At 33.2% G+C, this 14,730-nt stretch overlaps 1 protein-coding gene across 1 annotated transcript in view; it reads left to right on the plus strand.

Annotated features, from left to right (window-relative positions):
• The first annotated feature begins 2,490 nt into the window (after positions 1–2,490).
• The window catches only part of LOC129230560 (endothelin-converting enzyme homolog), a 43,654-nt gene continuing 31,414 nt past the window's right edge, over positions 2,491–14,730 (plus strand). Inside the window, exons 1-7 of the mRNA XM_054864965.1 lie at positions 2,491–2,510; positions 2,627–2,745; positions 5,208–5,282; positions 6,624–6,779; positions 10,290–10,498; positions 12,034–12,210; positions 14,316–14,455. Of these exons, the coding sequence (XP_054720940.1) occupies positions 2,491–2,510; positions 2,627–2,745; positions 5,208–5,282; positions 6,624–6,779; positions 10,290–10,498; positions 12,034–12,210; positions 14,316–14,455 (896 nt within the window). The remainder of the gene's footprint in view (positions 2,511–2,626; positions 2,746–5,207; positions 5,283–6,623; positions 6,780–10,289; positions 10,499–12,033; positions 12,211–14,315; positions 14,456–14,730) is intronic.

Genomic DNA, 14,730 nt, shown 5'->3' on the forward strand with positions numbered 1-14,730 from the left:
GATTTGTGAAGACGAATCAGAAAGTGAGTTAATTTTAGCGGAAATGGATGAAGATATCTGTTTCTATTGCGAAGACACCGGAAAAGATGTGGTCAGGATTGGTGAAGACGAATCAGAAAGTGAGTTACTTTTAACGGAAATGGGAAAAGATACCTGTTTCTGCTGCGAAGACACCGGAAAAGATGTGGTAAGGATTTGTGAAGACGAATCAGAAAGTGAGTTACTTTTAACGGAAATGAGTAAAGATACCTGTTTCTGTTGTGAAGACACCGGAAAAGATGTGGTCAGGATTTGTGAAGACGAATCAGAAAGTGAGTTACTTTTAGCGGAAATGGATGAAGATACCTGTTTCTGTTGTAAAGACACCGGAAAAGATGTGGTCAGGATTTGTGAAGACGAATCAGAAAGTGAGTTACTTTTAGCGGAAATGGGTGAAGATACCTGTTTCTATTGCGAAGATATCGGAAAAGATTGAGAAATGTTTTATCGGTGCACTTCTTGTGCATTATGGGCACATCAAAAATGTTCTGGGACATTCCTGAGGGATATTTCTGTAACATGTGCTCTGGAAAATAAAATTAACTTGAACTTCTAAAAGCTCATTAACTTATGTAAACATATTGGCAGTGCCCTAAAACTTGTAATCCCCTTTTTATCATAGAAAGACGTATTTTTAAATCTCCGACTTCATATTATGTCCCAACTTTCAATTTATTTTTCGTAATATCTTAAATGCGCGATTATGTAATGAAATAAACATAAAGATTTCAGTTGAACGTGCTTATGTCATTGAAAATCTTCATATTTCTTATTTTAAACCTAATAAGTAGTAAATGTCATTACTGACTGCCATTACCTCAGGGTAGGGGTAATAACGGTCAACTGATTTGGCAGTTTGTTTTGTAATACCAATAGGTAAGATTAATTAAAGCTCAATTTTAGTTTGCAATAGGTAAAATACACTATATGTAAACAATTTCACGTAACTGCGTTTCAAATTAAAAAAAATAATAATGATAAAGTTTTATATTCATTTTCTCTTAGGTGACTAGCATTACTCCAGTCTCCCATACTCCTCTTAAGCATGGTTTATGGTTAAAGAGCACTTTCGCAACATCGAACTTTAATTGCGAAAACAAATACCTCACTGTCGAATCTCCTACAGATATAGATAAATGTTGTAAAAATCCTTTATTTTTCAAATAGTAAATTTTTATTTGTCCTAGAGCCGGAAATAACCATTCTCAAGCAACTAAACTAAACAAAGTTCAAATGCAGAAAATGGTGCTGGTGGGAAAATCTTTTCTCATCAGCACAAAAGCTATCAAGTTGGTGATAGTCTACAACTGTTGGTTTACACAGAAACTATTTATTTGGGGATATTACACGTTGTTTTATTTTTTAGCGGGTGTTTAATTAAAATAAACCATTAAACATGATTAAAAATTCCGTTAAAGTAAAAAATAATCCGACAAAAGATTAAAAGCCATTAAAAAGTGAAAAACAATCCGTCAAATAAATAAAACAAACCTTTAAAGAATATTAAAATATAAGGTCATGACAAATTTACGGAAACGTGCTCATGGCGAGTTTTTCAGCCATCCTACATGTTGAAATAGTAAAATATCCGCCAAATAAATAAATTTAGCCATCAAAACCAATTAAAAATTCCGTTAAAATTTAAAGTAATCCACAAGTAAATAACACAATTCATTAAACAATATTAAAAGTTCCATTAAAAATTAAAATAATTCACCTGAACAATAAGTTAAACAACATTAAAAGCTCTGTTACTAATCATCAGATTTCCCAAATTGGAATTTTTTCGAAACCCAACCAATGCTTACGCTTTTAATTTTCGATGGATATTAATAAGTACAATAATATTTATACTTATATTTACTTCAATACAAGTAATAAGAACTGTACGCAGCTGAATGAATTATTCAATAATTCTGAAGCGACTGCCTGGAATCTATTTCAATTAGAAGTTGAAAGTGCTCATTCTGCATTTTAATATTCTGTACAATATTATGAGCGATAAAATTCGTATGATGATGAGAAGTACAAGAGGAAGTTTTATACATTTAGAAATTTTATTTTTCCTGCATTAAAATAAAGCTTTACGTTTAAATAGCTAATAATTTCCTTATCGATTCCTAGCTAATACTTTCCCTATATATTGTTTAAGTATTATTTTGAAACAAAATATAGAGCAGCCAAAGGCAAAACAATATGTCTGAATTTCTGTGGAATGGCTCACTGTTAATTTCTGTCTAAAACTAACCCAAAGAAGTAATTAGCAGAGAAGCAAAGTACGTATTTAAAAATCTTGTAGCAATAGATTGCGTGGATATTTCGCTCGAATTGAGAAGCATATAAATATGATGTCCAAATGTGAGTCCAGAACTGGACAGGTAAATTTCATTCACACAGTATTAACTGATAAAGATATTTGGGGAAAAAATTGCTAAACAGATCACACAAATAATGTATACTTTCACCATCAGGTCAGTGAAATTCTAAATTTTAGCCGTAAATAATTTGTATTACATGCAAATAAAATTGTAGTCCAGTTTGTCTCACATGAGATAATTGAATCACCCTATTCTTGTTATTCTTTCAGACTACCAAGAAGCAGTTACCCTCGTTGTACGTCTCTGGAAAAAGCACTTCTACTCATAGTGGTTGTTACTGTCGCTGCTGTAGTAACGCTTTCTGTAGCACTGGTGTCTGCTTACCGAAGCAAGTATCTAAACTCACAAAAATGTTCATAATGATATTTCGTTTTGTATATTATCACCAATGAGATCAAAATAAAAATGCAAATACAATTAATTCTTCAGGTACATGATAAATCCCGCAGTTAAGCTGCACTTTTTTTCAGCTGTGTAAAATATCCCTTGGAAGGTTTTGCAGAAACACATACGGGTATCCAGGGGTGTGCACAGGGGAGGGAGAAGGGGCACCTGTTGGCCCGGGCCCGAGCATGAAGGACGCCCGAGATTTTTAAAATGAAGAGTGAAAATATGTAGGAAACTAGGGGGTAAACAATATGGAGGGGGTCCATAAAAGTCATTTGTGACGGGCTCCAAAATTCTGTGCACCCCCCTGACTGTATCCTAACCAGCGAAGTAACGAGGGATTACTTCTGCATTCTGCATAAGTATTGCGTGACCGTTGGTCCTCTGAAAAATTTTAGTTTGAATATTTTTACATATTTTTACAATTTTGAATTTCATTTTATGTGAGAAGTGAAGGTAATAACCCCTCCTGATGATGAATTACCACTACAAGTTTAAAATTACGAGTTTTGTAAAGTGTAATAATAACGCACAGAAATGAGAAGTTTTTCACCAGAAACTACTGCATGGGAAAGTTTTTGATTTTTGATTTTTTTTTTTTTTTGAGCAATCACGATTGCTTATTGTTCTCACTTGACTGTTTTGATGTTCTATCATTTTATTTTCCCGCTAGTACCCTCTGCAGCATCACCGTCGACCGGCTCCTCACGATGCTGCTCCTATAGCGAAAGCCGTCTCCAGGTTGCATCCGTGTCCTACACACACGCGTATACATACACAACTACACACACACACACAAATACATACACCTACACACACAAACACATACACACACACAAACGCATGCACACACACAAACACATACACACACACACGCATACATACAGACACCTACACATACAGACACCTACATATACACACACACCTACACACACCTACCCACACACACCTACCCACACACACCTACACATACACACACCTACACACCACATAGACACACATACCCACACACTCATGCCTGCACACAAATAAAAACACACGCCTACAAACACACACCTGCACACAAACTCTCATACACACAACTACCCACACACTCATACCTGCACACAGACACAAACACACATGCCTACACACACATACACATACCCCCTACACACAAACACACATACCTCCTCCCCCCACACGCCTAATTACACACAAACACACTCGTGATTGCGAAAAACATAATTTGAATTCAATAGGTCAAAATTCAAATTAATTTTTTTTTTTCATCTTTCCCCACTAGAGCATCTTGTTTACCACATTTACAGAAAAACACACCGGTATTTTATAGTAAGGTTATAGACCCCTAGCTTACACTAGCCGCGTTCACAACAAACTTTTCGACCCGGTAAATCCCCACTCTGGCTCCACAAATAACCAATTGAAAAATTCCCCGTTTCCATGTAAAAAGAGGTTCTCCCATTATACCAGAGAAAGCGGTTTTTACCCAGCATCCTTAGCGGCTAGTAGACGAACTTGTTTCGCGTAATGCATTCCGGGTAAAAACACCGCTTTCACTCCAGAAGCTAGCAGGAGTAGAAAGATTCATAAAACCCGCTAATAACCGGAATGTAGTGAAAAGCAGGTTTTTTCAGGGGTCGAAAGTGTCCGTGGAAACGGCCCTACTGGGTTCCAAAACGACGATCAAAGAAGTCATTTTGATTTGCACAAAAAAAAAAAAAAAAAAGTCTTATGAGTTTTAGCTCATTTTCTTCAAACAGAGCCCTCACGCTTTGACTCTTCCCCCTTCCAGAACCCTTAGCAGCTATGCACAATTTAACGAACACAAGCTCTTAATAGTTGGTTTTTAATTAGTGATTGAAAAACAGATGTTTTAGAAATACATATTGCTTTTCATAAAATTTGGTTATTCAATTGTCCATTTCTTTCTTAAACTATAAATTTATACATAAAATAAATATTATATATAATATAAATTTATGCATATTCTGCCATGTGCAGGTAAAGGGTAAAGGTAACTGCAAATTTTTCATTTTTCATTTCATGCATTTTTGTCATCTATTGTACGTTATCTTTATTGTACAAGCTCGCTTATTTGGTTTCCGCTGAAAAAAAGGTGCGAAAAAGACTTCTAATTCCAACATTTCTCTATTGTTAGTATTGAATCCAAAACGCGTTTCTTCAAATATCGCGAAAACTAATTTCTGCAGGTACTGCCGTTTACCTGCACACGGCAGTATTTATGTATAAATTTATATTTCTAAGGAGAAAATTGAACCTGTACTTTGGGTTGCTTCGGATCCTTAAACGTCGCTGAGATCTTTATCTTGCTTTGTTTTTCCCCATTTTATTTATTTTAATGTATGTTCATTGAAACATTAATTCTAGCTTCATTTACAGATTTAAGAAATGAAGACAAATGGAAAAGTCACTGTCCAACGGATTATTGCACCTCATCTGCCTGCATTTCTTCAGGTAAAAGAGAAAAAACCCGTTTTGATAAAACTTTTTCTTTTACACCCTCAAAACCCAAAATTCGTTCAATTATTCTATTGAATCTATTAGCTTATGAAAACTCTTTGCAGTACTAAGCATTTTCAAACTGTTCTTTAAAAATCTCTTTTTCAATGTGAAAACGCATCGAATATTGACTGTTTTATATTTCTGATGTTTGCCATTAACTTATTAAATTTATCTTACTTTCTACATGCACAAAGTTATATGCAGAACTCATTAGGTTATAACTGAATGAACGGAATACATATTTAAACATTCACTTTCTTTTGCTTAAGAATGATGTCTATGGGAAAATAGTCAAGTTCCGTATTATAAAATGAATTAAATAACTGCAAGTAAACAAACCAAAAACTACGGAATGGGGTTGTTTCCTTCAACAAAAGTACTACTTTTCTTTACTGAAATTGGTGGAATAAGCAAAAAAAAAAAGAACATGGACCCAGAAAAAAAACTTTTATTTTTTCAACATTCAATTTTTTAAATGAATTTTTTTTAATGTCTGATTCTTAAACCAAAATGTTTCATCGTGTGACGCCACAAGTGAGGAAAGCCATCTTGAATCGGAGCGCGTGGTTGTCTTTTCTGGCAAGGTATCGCCTTTTGGGGATTTCTTCACTGCGAGCTCTTTATCAGCTGAACGAAAATTGTTAGTTAAATAAAATATTTTTTTTTGGCGAAGTTTGGCAGTGTCTAAAACTTTATTCTGGTAACATTAGCAATTTGCTCACTTGTGACGTCAGCAGCGAAAATGAAAACAACGGTGAATGTAGCTAAAAGTTTTTTTTTTTTTTTTGAAGAGAGAAAATACGTCAAAAATAAGGGAAAAAAAGTAACTTACCCCATGTTTTTGACCATGCTCTTTCAGAAAAATCTATTTTTGAAAAATGGGAAACAGCCCAATTCAGAATTTTTGCCTTTCCATGATATGCTATTTCACCATGATATGCTATTACCAATTAGAGTAAAATATGTATATAGCTAAAGAGCTCTTTCCGTTCACAAATGTAATGTTTTTTGTACAGATATGTGTACAAAGATTATGTAGACAAAACTTCAGTAGCATACAAATGAAACGTTTGTCAAAAAATAGAAAATGAAGCTATAGTGGCCGCTGCTTACATGAATCACTGATGTTCTAAACAGTTTTAATTTGATAAAGCGGTTGATTCAGTAAAGCTAATTTTGTTCCGTTTTTGACGATTTGGTTGATTAAAACGGTTGATTCAATTAACCTTTACAGTGTTTTTAATTAAGTTTTATATTATTGCTGAAGATTTTTTTTCCTCTCTTTCTTTGAAGCTTCCGAGATTCTACATTCTTTAGACCAAAGCGTTGATCCTTGTGATGATTTCTACCAATTTGCGTGTGGGAATTGGATGAAATCAACTCATCTCTTCGAAGAAAAAGACACACAATTTGTTCGTCTCGAGAAAAAAGTTATAGAAAATGTCAGAGGTAACCAATCCGCGAACTATTATTTTTTTAAATATGCAAATCGGCTCGTTTTAATCAGTTTACTATGTTCTGACTCATTTTGATGGAACTCATTTTAATAAAAAAGAGACACGGTGGGGAGACTGCAGTCGTAGTCGGACTCATTTTGAAGTAAAGGAGTCAGAGACGGAGTCGGGATTAAAAAAGTAATTTTAAAAGTGTTGGAAACAAAATTGAGGGATGATTTGGGTTTCCCATCACAATAGTACAATAAAATTGATTTTTGATACTTAACACATCATTAGCGTAAGTTAACATATTTATACAATAGGGTGGTTCAAAGATACATGTAAAAAAAGTTTCTCCTAGATATCAGGACACCCCTCAATATTTTCAGACTTCTGGATAGCAATATACTGAAAAAATTTTAGCTTCCTATTTCAACTGAAAGAGGGTGCTCAACCCCCTCCCCCAAACTTCATCAGTGTGGGGAGGGAGTTAAAACAATACATTGAAATGAAAAAACAACGCTACATATTATAATATACAGGAGTATTATGCATATACGTTGCAATAAAATAATTATTTACAGAAAAACAGCTGGGGGAACTAAATGTTTCTAAATTTGTGACATTTTCTATACTACGGCTAATTTTAAATGGAGGGGTCATTAAGCACCGTCTTAAAATTTGAGTAAGAAGCTGAAACTATTTCAGCATAATACTATTAGTAAGTCCAGAAAAATTAGGGGGTGTTCTGGACTCTAGCTAAAATAATTTTTTTTTAACCACCCTATTACACATGCCTATTAAAAACTAAAGTTACATTTTGAAGATAAATTTTTAAAAAATATGGAGAGTGAAGGTTAATTTTTTTCTCCCTCCAAGCCCAAGCTGTCGTCGTCGTCCCTTAGACACAAATATGCGACAGTGAACGTGCCTTAAGGGACTCTCCACAAATGATGTCACGCTCTGGAGAGGGGGGGGGTTGTGGCATTGGGACAGTTTGTGATAAGGGGGAGGGGTGTAACTAGAAATGTGACATCAAGCATTTTTTAAGGATTTGTATTGAAAACAGCGTGACATGTGACAAATGGGGGAAGGGTACGGTGAAATGTGACACTTTGTGACAAAAAAAGGAGGGAGGTCAATATTTTGGGAAAAAGTATGATATCATTTATGGATAGCCTTTTAACAAAATTTTCCTTATTTAAGTTAAACGTTTTTGAAAAAGTGACTGTCATAAAATTGAATTTTGTTATTGTTATGAAAATGCAAAAAATATTTGTTTCCTTTTTATTTTTGATAGATCTACTTGAACAGAATGTAAAATCGAGAAAAGCAGATCATGAGAAGAAACCGATTGCTTTTTATTCGGCGTGTATGAATAAAGGTAATAAAAGCAGTTAAAAATTGACCATACTTCGAAAAAAAATACTGTATTAAATTTCCCCCTTTATTACATATTTCGCAAATAAGTTGCCGTTCTTCAACACAGTATTTTTTTCCCCGTGAGATTTTAATAAAATAATTTTTTCGCGGAGGAAATAGCTCGTAGACAGAATCATTATTTTGCGAATCGCAATTCTGAAAGCAATTCGGATAATCAGCAATTTGGATAGTAGTAGTTCGGATAATTGGAGTTCTACTGCATTGAATTTGTTAGCTAGACAAACTGATTACGCTTAAAAGTTAACTTTAAAAAAAAAAATCCTTATGCAAGACTAGATTTTGACATCATTGTCGAATAAAGATTTCTCATTGGCTTTCGGATATAGAAAATTCACGAATGCTGCCTTAAACTAGTAAATCATATCATGAATTTAATGATTATTATCCATGAAAACAGATATTATCTATGAAAGGAACGGACTGTGCCAAGGGCTGAAACTTTGAAGTTGGCAAATGAACTGTAAATCGCTGTTTATTTTCACTAGATGTTTATTCTTGTATGAGTGAATACTCGTAGAGTATCGAGAAGTTTCGCAGTTCGCAGGGAAAAAGATTTCAAAGCTTTAATCAGCTGCATTTTTTAAACTTCAGTTTACCAAATTATCATATTTTATTTAAGATATATCATTGTTTAAAATGTGTAGCTTTTTTTTCTCTACCATTAAGATCATCTGCATTTATCAGTTATTTATCTTAATATCGCTTATTATTCTTCACTAATTAGATGATCGTAATAATCTGTGAGTTAACTTTTCTTCCAAAAACCGAAAGCCTCGATTAAGCTAACATTACTGCTGTTTGTTTTGCTGATGCGACGATAAATGGCTCAGTGGCGTCGAATATCATGTCCCTGATTCATTCAGAAAAAATGCATGCGCCATATAAAATACTCATGAGAACTTGATTTCAATAAATTACATCTATAAAAACAACATATGCGGTAAACTTGTTGCGTAGAGTTTCTCGAATAAGCTCTTCAATTCAATCAATGGAAGAAAAGTTCATTGATAATATTAATGACTTATTGATTATAATTTTTACTTATTGATATATTGATAATTTATTGATATATTTACTTATTGAAAATATTCTATATTATAATAATAATAATAATAATAATTATTATTATTATTATTATCATTATTATTATTACTATTATTATTGCTATTATTATTATTACTATTATTATTATTATTACTATTATTATTATTATAATTATTATTATTACTATTATTGTCATAATACTATTACTCTTTTAATATAACAATAATAATAATTATTATTATTATATTATTATTATTATTATTATTACTATTACTACTGTTGTTATAATAATAGTAACTGTAGTTGTTATTATTGTTATTTTAATTGTTATTATTATTATTATTATTTTATTTTTTTAATATTATTATTTTATTTTTTTAATATTATTATTACCACTTCTATTTATATTACTATTGTTATAATACTACTACTAATAATAATTATTACAATTATTGTTATTGCTGTTGTTGTTACTATCATTAATAAGAACAGTAGTAATTAAATTTAAAATGTAGCAGTAGAATAATTCAGTTTATTTTATTTATTTATGTTGTTGTTAGGACAAACTTTCGAAAAGAGATCTGTCAGTTACACATTCTTTAAATTTTAGCTTTACTCGAACAGGTAAGGGAAGATACTTTAAACTTCTGACGTAAAAAAACTAGGTAACGATTTTCTTCAACTAAGTAAATACTTTTTTGAGTTACAGAGTACAAAAAATAGGACTAAAAATGAAACTTGTTATTATTTAGAAACGAGTTACTATTATTATTACTATTGTTCGAATCGGACTATTCATTCAAAAGTTATTAGGGGGGACAGACAGACCGACAGACATTTTTCCCCATCTCAATACCCTACTTTCCAATTTTTAATTTTTCAATATTTATTTAATTATTTTATTTATTTTTGACTTTTTTTTTTGTTTTTTGCGATATTTTTGAGATGCATTAAGCCTTCTTCCATGCTTTTTTCTTCTTTTTCTGACTTTTACTGGGAAAGTAGGCTAAAAACTGCTGGAATAATTTTCTTTCAGTTAGGAGAAATGAAGATGGTGTGACAGACCTTTTAAAGGACATCAAATACTTAGGAGGATGGCCACTCCTCGATAAAGATTGGAGACCGGAAACTTTTAATTGGATTCAAGTGATGGCTACTGCTGCGAAGCTCGGGCATTTGAGCAACATGTTATTAGATGTTAGCGTAATGCCGGGCATCAAGAATGCCTCAAAGAACATGATCGCAGTAAGTTTCTCACGGAAGGAAATTACTGAAAGTAAAAACGAAATTTCAAACAATATCGGTACTGCGATCCCATCTGAAGCAAACTACTGTCTGACCACGGATTGTATGGAAAGACAAACATCCGTTTTAAAGCCGGAAATGGACGAATCTATTATTTTTTAGCGATTCAGCTTTTGCAGAAGCAGATCCTCATTGAAATGAGCAAAATACGTGCATCAAATTTTTACTTTTCCCCCTCATTCAGATAGATTCGTCTTATATGGACTGAAAATTCCATACAATCCGTGGTTGGACAGTAATGTTGTTAATATGTTGAATTTAATGAATAATTTTTAATATTCAAATTTCTCCGCACGTGTTATTAGGCATGAAAATGAGGTAACTATGTTAATTTCAATAACATGCTGTATTTTAAAATATAATTTAAAGAAAATTGCTCATTTATTCCTTCTTCTGAAACCTTATGAAAACGTTCTTAAAAAATTAGCAAATATTTTTTCCCACGAAGCAAAATTGAACATAAAATCATTCGAAGACGAACAAAAATACACGTTTTGACAACGTGCGGCAAAGACGTTTTGGAAGTAATATTGCTACTTAATTCAAGACTTTTAGTTACTCACATTTTGAACTGCTTCTAAAAAATGCTTGAATTGTTCTTCCTATTGAAATTTAATTGAGAAAAAAAATCTATTGCGAAAGTTAATTTTATTGAAGACAGCAGCAAATAAACGAGCTTACAGTTGCATCATACATTCATACCGCCATGGGCAGGTAAATGGCAGTATCTGCAGAAATGAGTTTTCGAGATATTTGAAGACAAGTGTGTTGCATTCAATACTAACCATAGGGAAATGCCGGAATGAGACGTTTTTTTCGCGCCTTATTTTCAGTGGAAACCAAATAAGCAAGCTTGTACTATAAAGCTAACTTACAATAGATGACAAATATGCAAAACAATGAAAACTTTGTAGTTACTGTCCTTTACCTGCCCTCGGCAGTATACAGAGTTGAATGCATAACTAATTTAGTTGTGAAATCCAGATACAAATTTGAACGCAACCTATCGGTCAGCGGAGTACATAAAAACAAAACTTTTCATCAGCATGGAAAATTTGACTTAATACTGTTGGTTATCTAGTGAAGTCCAGTTTTCATTTAACCGCAGTGCGTTTTCCTTAATCACAGAGACTAGGGAGCAGATAGAAATGGTGAAATCCTATTCCGTAAGTTTGTTATATGAAGAAAACCGTGGGTAACACACTATAGTTGGGGCAAACCTAACCAGGCAGCGTTCTAATGCTGTGATTACGATCTGCCTAGCCTTCAAAATCCTGTCAGGTTAAGTTTGCCCCAACTATAAGCTTAAAAGCTTAAAAAGTTCTAGAACAACGGTATTCGATAGAGATGAGTTCGGGCTCATTTTTGAGAGCCCGGCCCCACACGAGTTCGAAAATTTGTAGTTTGGTTACTGAATTAAGTTTCATTTGCGCATGTTTCTAATTCCCACACCCTATTATTTTTTCTCCCGGCAGATTAATGTACCAAGCTTGGGAATGGGAAATGAAGTTTTTTATGATCTGGAAGACAATTCAGATGCATACCAGAACCTGACCCTGAATCTCGCCAAAATGCTCGAACCAGAATTAAACGAGAAGAAAGCTTCGAACGAAATCAGAAGAGCTTTTATCATCGAGAAACGCTTGGCGAACGTAAGAAGTGTTTTTTAATTCGTACTGAAAATTAAAATTTAATGGTTTAAGTATCCTCACTAGCCAATTCACTGATCGAATAAGGCTGCTGACGTCACAGGCAATGAAGTAATTTTTAAAGTGAATTACTTTACAATTGAGAATGCTTATTGAATTCTGTACATATTTTTACCAGAAAATAGCCGAGATTCTTTTAAAAAATTTTTTTCAACTGTTGCTAATTTGTTGGCACCAAAAGGAGTTAATGTACTTCGACCTCAGTGATTTTTACGGAAAGGAACAATTGCCCAAAGTTATACGACTCGAAATTTCCACGCTCAAAATACGTATGTATCTCCAAACAGGCAGGTGCTTCACTCAAATGAAGAAGCAAATTTCATCCGTCATACATTGACGGGCGATTTTCTAGTCTCTAAGATAATATATATATATATATATATATATATATATATGTGTGTGTGTGTGTGTGTGTGTGTGTGTGTGTGTGTGTGTGTGTGTGTGTGTGTGTGTGTTTGTATGCGCATGTGTGTGTAGGCGCAAATGTGTGGGTGGGTGTGTATTTATGCATGTGTGTTGTGTATGCAGTACTGTGTGTGTACGCGCGTGTGGAGACGGTTTTCGTAAGAGGAGCAGCATCGTGAGGCCGGTCGACGCGACGGTGATGCTGCAGAGGGGGCTGGTGGGAAAATAAAATGATAGGAATTCAAAACAGTCATTATTATAAATAATTATTATAAATTATTTTATCATTATTTATTATTGATATATTTTACATTTAAAGTCAATTATTTTTTAAATTATTACTAGTTATTAAGTTATATCAGCTTTTTTTTTTGGCTTATACTTTATTCCACTTTTAATGCCTTTATTACAGGCTCATAAACCAAGCGAAATAAGTACAACGAAAGAGAATTCTTTTCACATCATGACGGTTCAAGAACTTGAAAGTTTAGCTCCAAACGTAAGGACTTCCGTTTCTTTCTTTCTTTTCTTTTTTTAAATTCTTGAATGGTGAAAATTCTGTGCCATCCTCATAATATATAATAGCCAAAATTACTAATCGAGTAACGCTATGAGGTCACCAACAATGAAACTCGCGCCGTAGCATGCGTGGCGGCATTATTTCATTGTTGAAGCACCAACAATTCAGTAACTTATTTGTAATTTGATAATATTTTCTGGCAATGTTTGACATGCACGGAAATGCTTCATTTTGACAAAATTAAACCAGATCCGGTAACTTAACTGTTTTACTGGTAAGACTGTCATTTCAGTGGAATGAATAAATGAAAATGTGGTCAACAATGAACGCTATCTACTGGAGTTTAGGGCTAATCCACTGGAGTTAGGGATAAAATTGTAGCTATCAAAAGATCACTTAAGAGGCAATGGCTTCGTTTATACGTGGAAGCAATATTCACCCGTCGTACCTTGACGGGCCATTTTCTAGCTTTTAATAATCTTAAATTTATAAATTACGGATTTATTTTTATGAAATTGTTGAATAGACTGCAGCTTCGGACCGCTTTAACGTGGGGAAAAATGCCGCATAACAAAATCTAATTTTACTATAATTCTCAACTTCTATCTTTTCATACTGTCTAACCACGGATTGTATGGAAAGGCAAACATCCGGTTTACATGCGGAAATGGAAGCATCTATTAGTTTTCAGGGATGTCACAGATTTTGCAGATGTATGTTAGCCTCTGAATTAAGCAGAGTCTCATTCAAATGAGAGGAACACGCGCATAAAATTTTTATTTTTCCCGTCATTCAGATGAAATCGCCTTAACTGGATGTTTGCCAATTCCATACAATTTATGGTCTAACAGTATAGTGCCTGTGATTCTAATTTGAATCACAGGGAATAAAAGGTAAAGACAAATTTAATTGCACTGTATTCATTTGGAATTCTACATCATAAATCAATTGAATTACTCCCACATTTAAGTGTACCATGCAAGAAAGCGCAAAGTTTTACACGTCTACGTTTTAGTGCACTAAAAAAGAAAGAAAATATCTGCAGTGCCTCAAAAAGACTAAATTTCTACTTAAAAACAAACTCTTTTATGAATCTAGTATACATAGAATCATGTTTCTACAGATAGATTGGAAGCTATTGTTCAAAAGAATATTGAAACGATCTCCATATTTGAAAGATGATGACAGCGTTATTGTCACGGCTCCATCTTCTATTAAAGCTTTGAATAGCATTTTAGATCTACAAAACAACTCAAGTGAAGAGTAAGTAAAATCTTTTTCTGTGGAATTTTAAAAAAATCACATTTTTCAATTTTACTTGATTATTATTTATTGTTTTAATATCCGGTAAGCTGGTTTTGTTATAAAAAAAGAAACGCAGGAGAGTTTTATATCTCAAGGAACCAGATGAAATCACTTTCCTAAACCTTAGTGCTCCAAGAAAATTAAAAAAAAAGCTTAAATAACAGTAAAAAAATTTTGGATAGCTTTACTCGATTTTTATTTTACTCTGAGAGTTTATACAATGTTAAATCTCA

Source organism: Uloborus diversus, chromosome 9, assembly GCF_026930045.1.
Source record: "Uloborus diversus isolate 005 chromosome 9, Udiv.v.3.1, whole genome shotgun sequence".
Lineage (NCBI taxonomy): Eukaryota > Metazoa > Arthropoda > Arachnida > Araneae > Uloboridae > Uloborus > Uloborus diversus.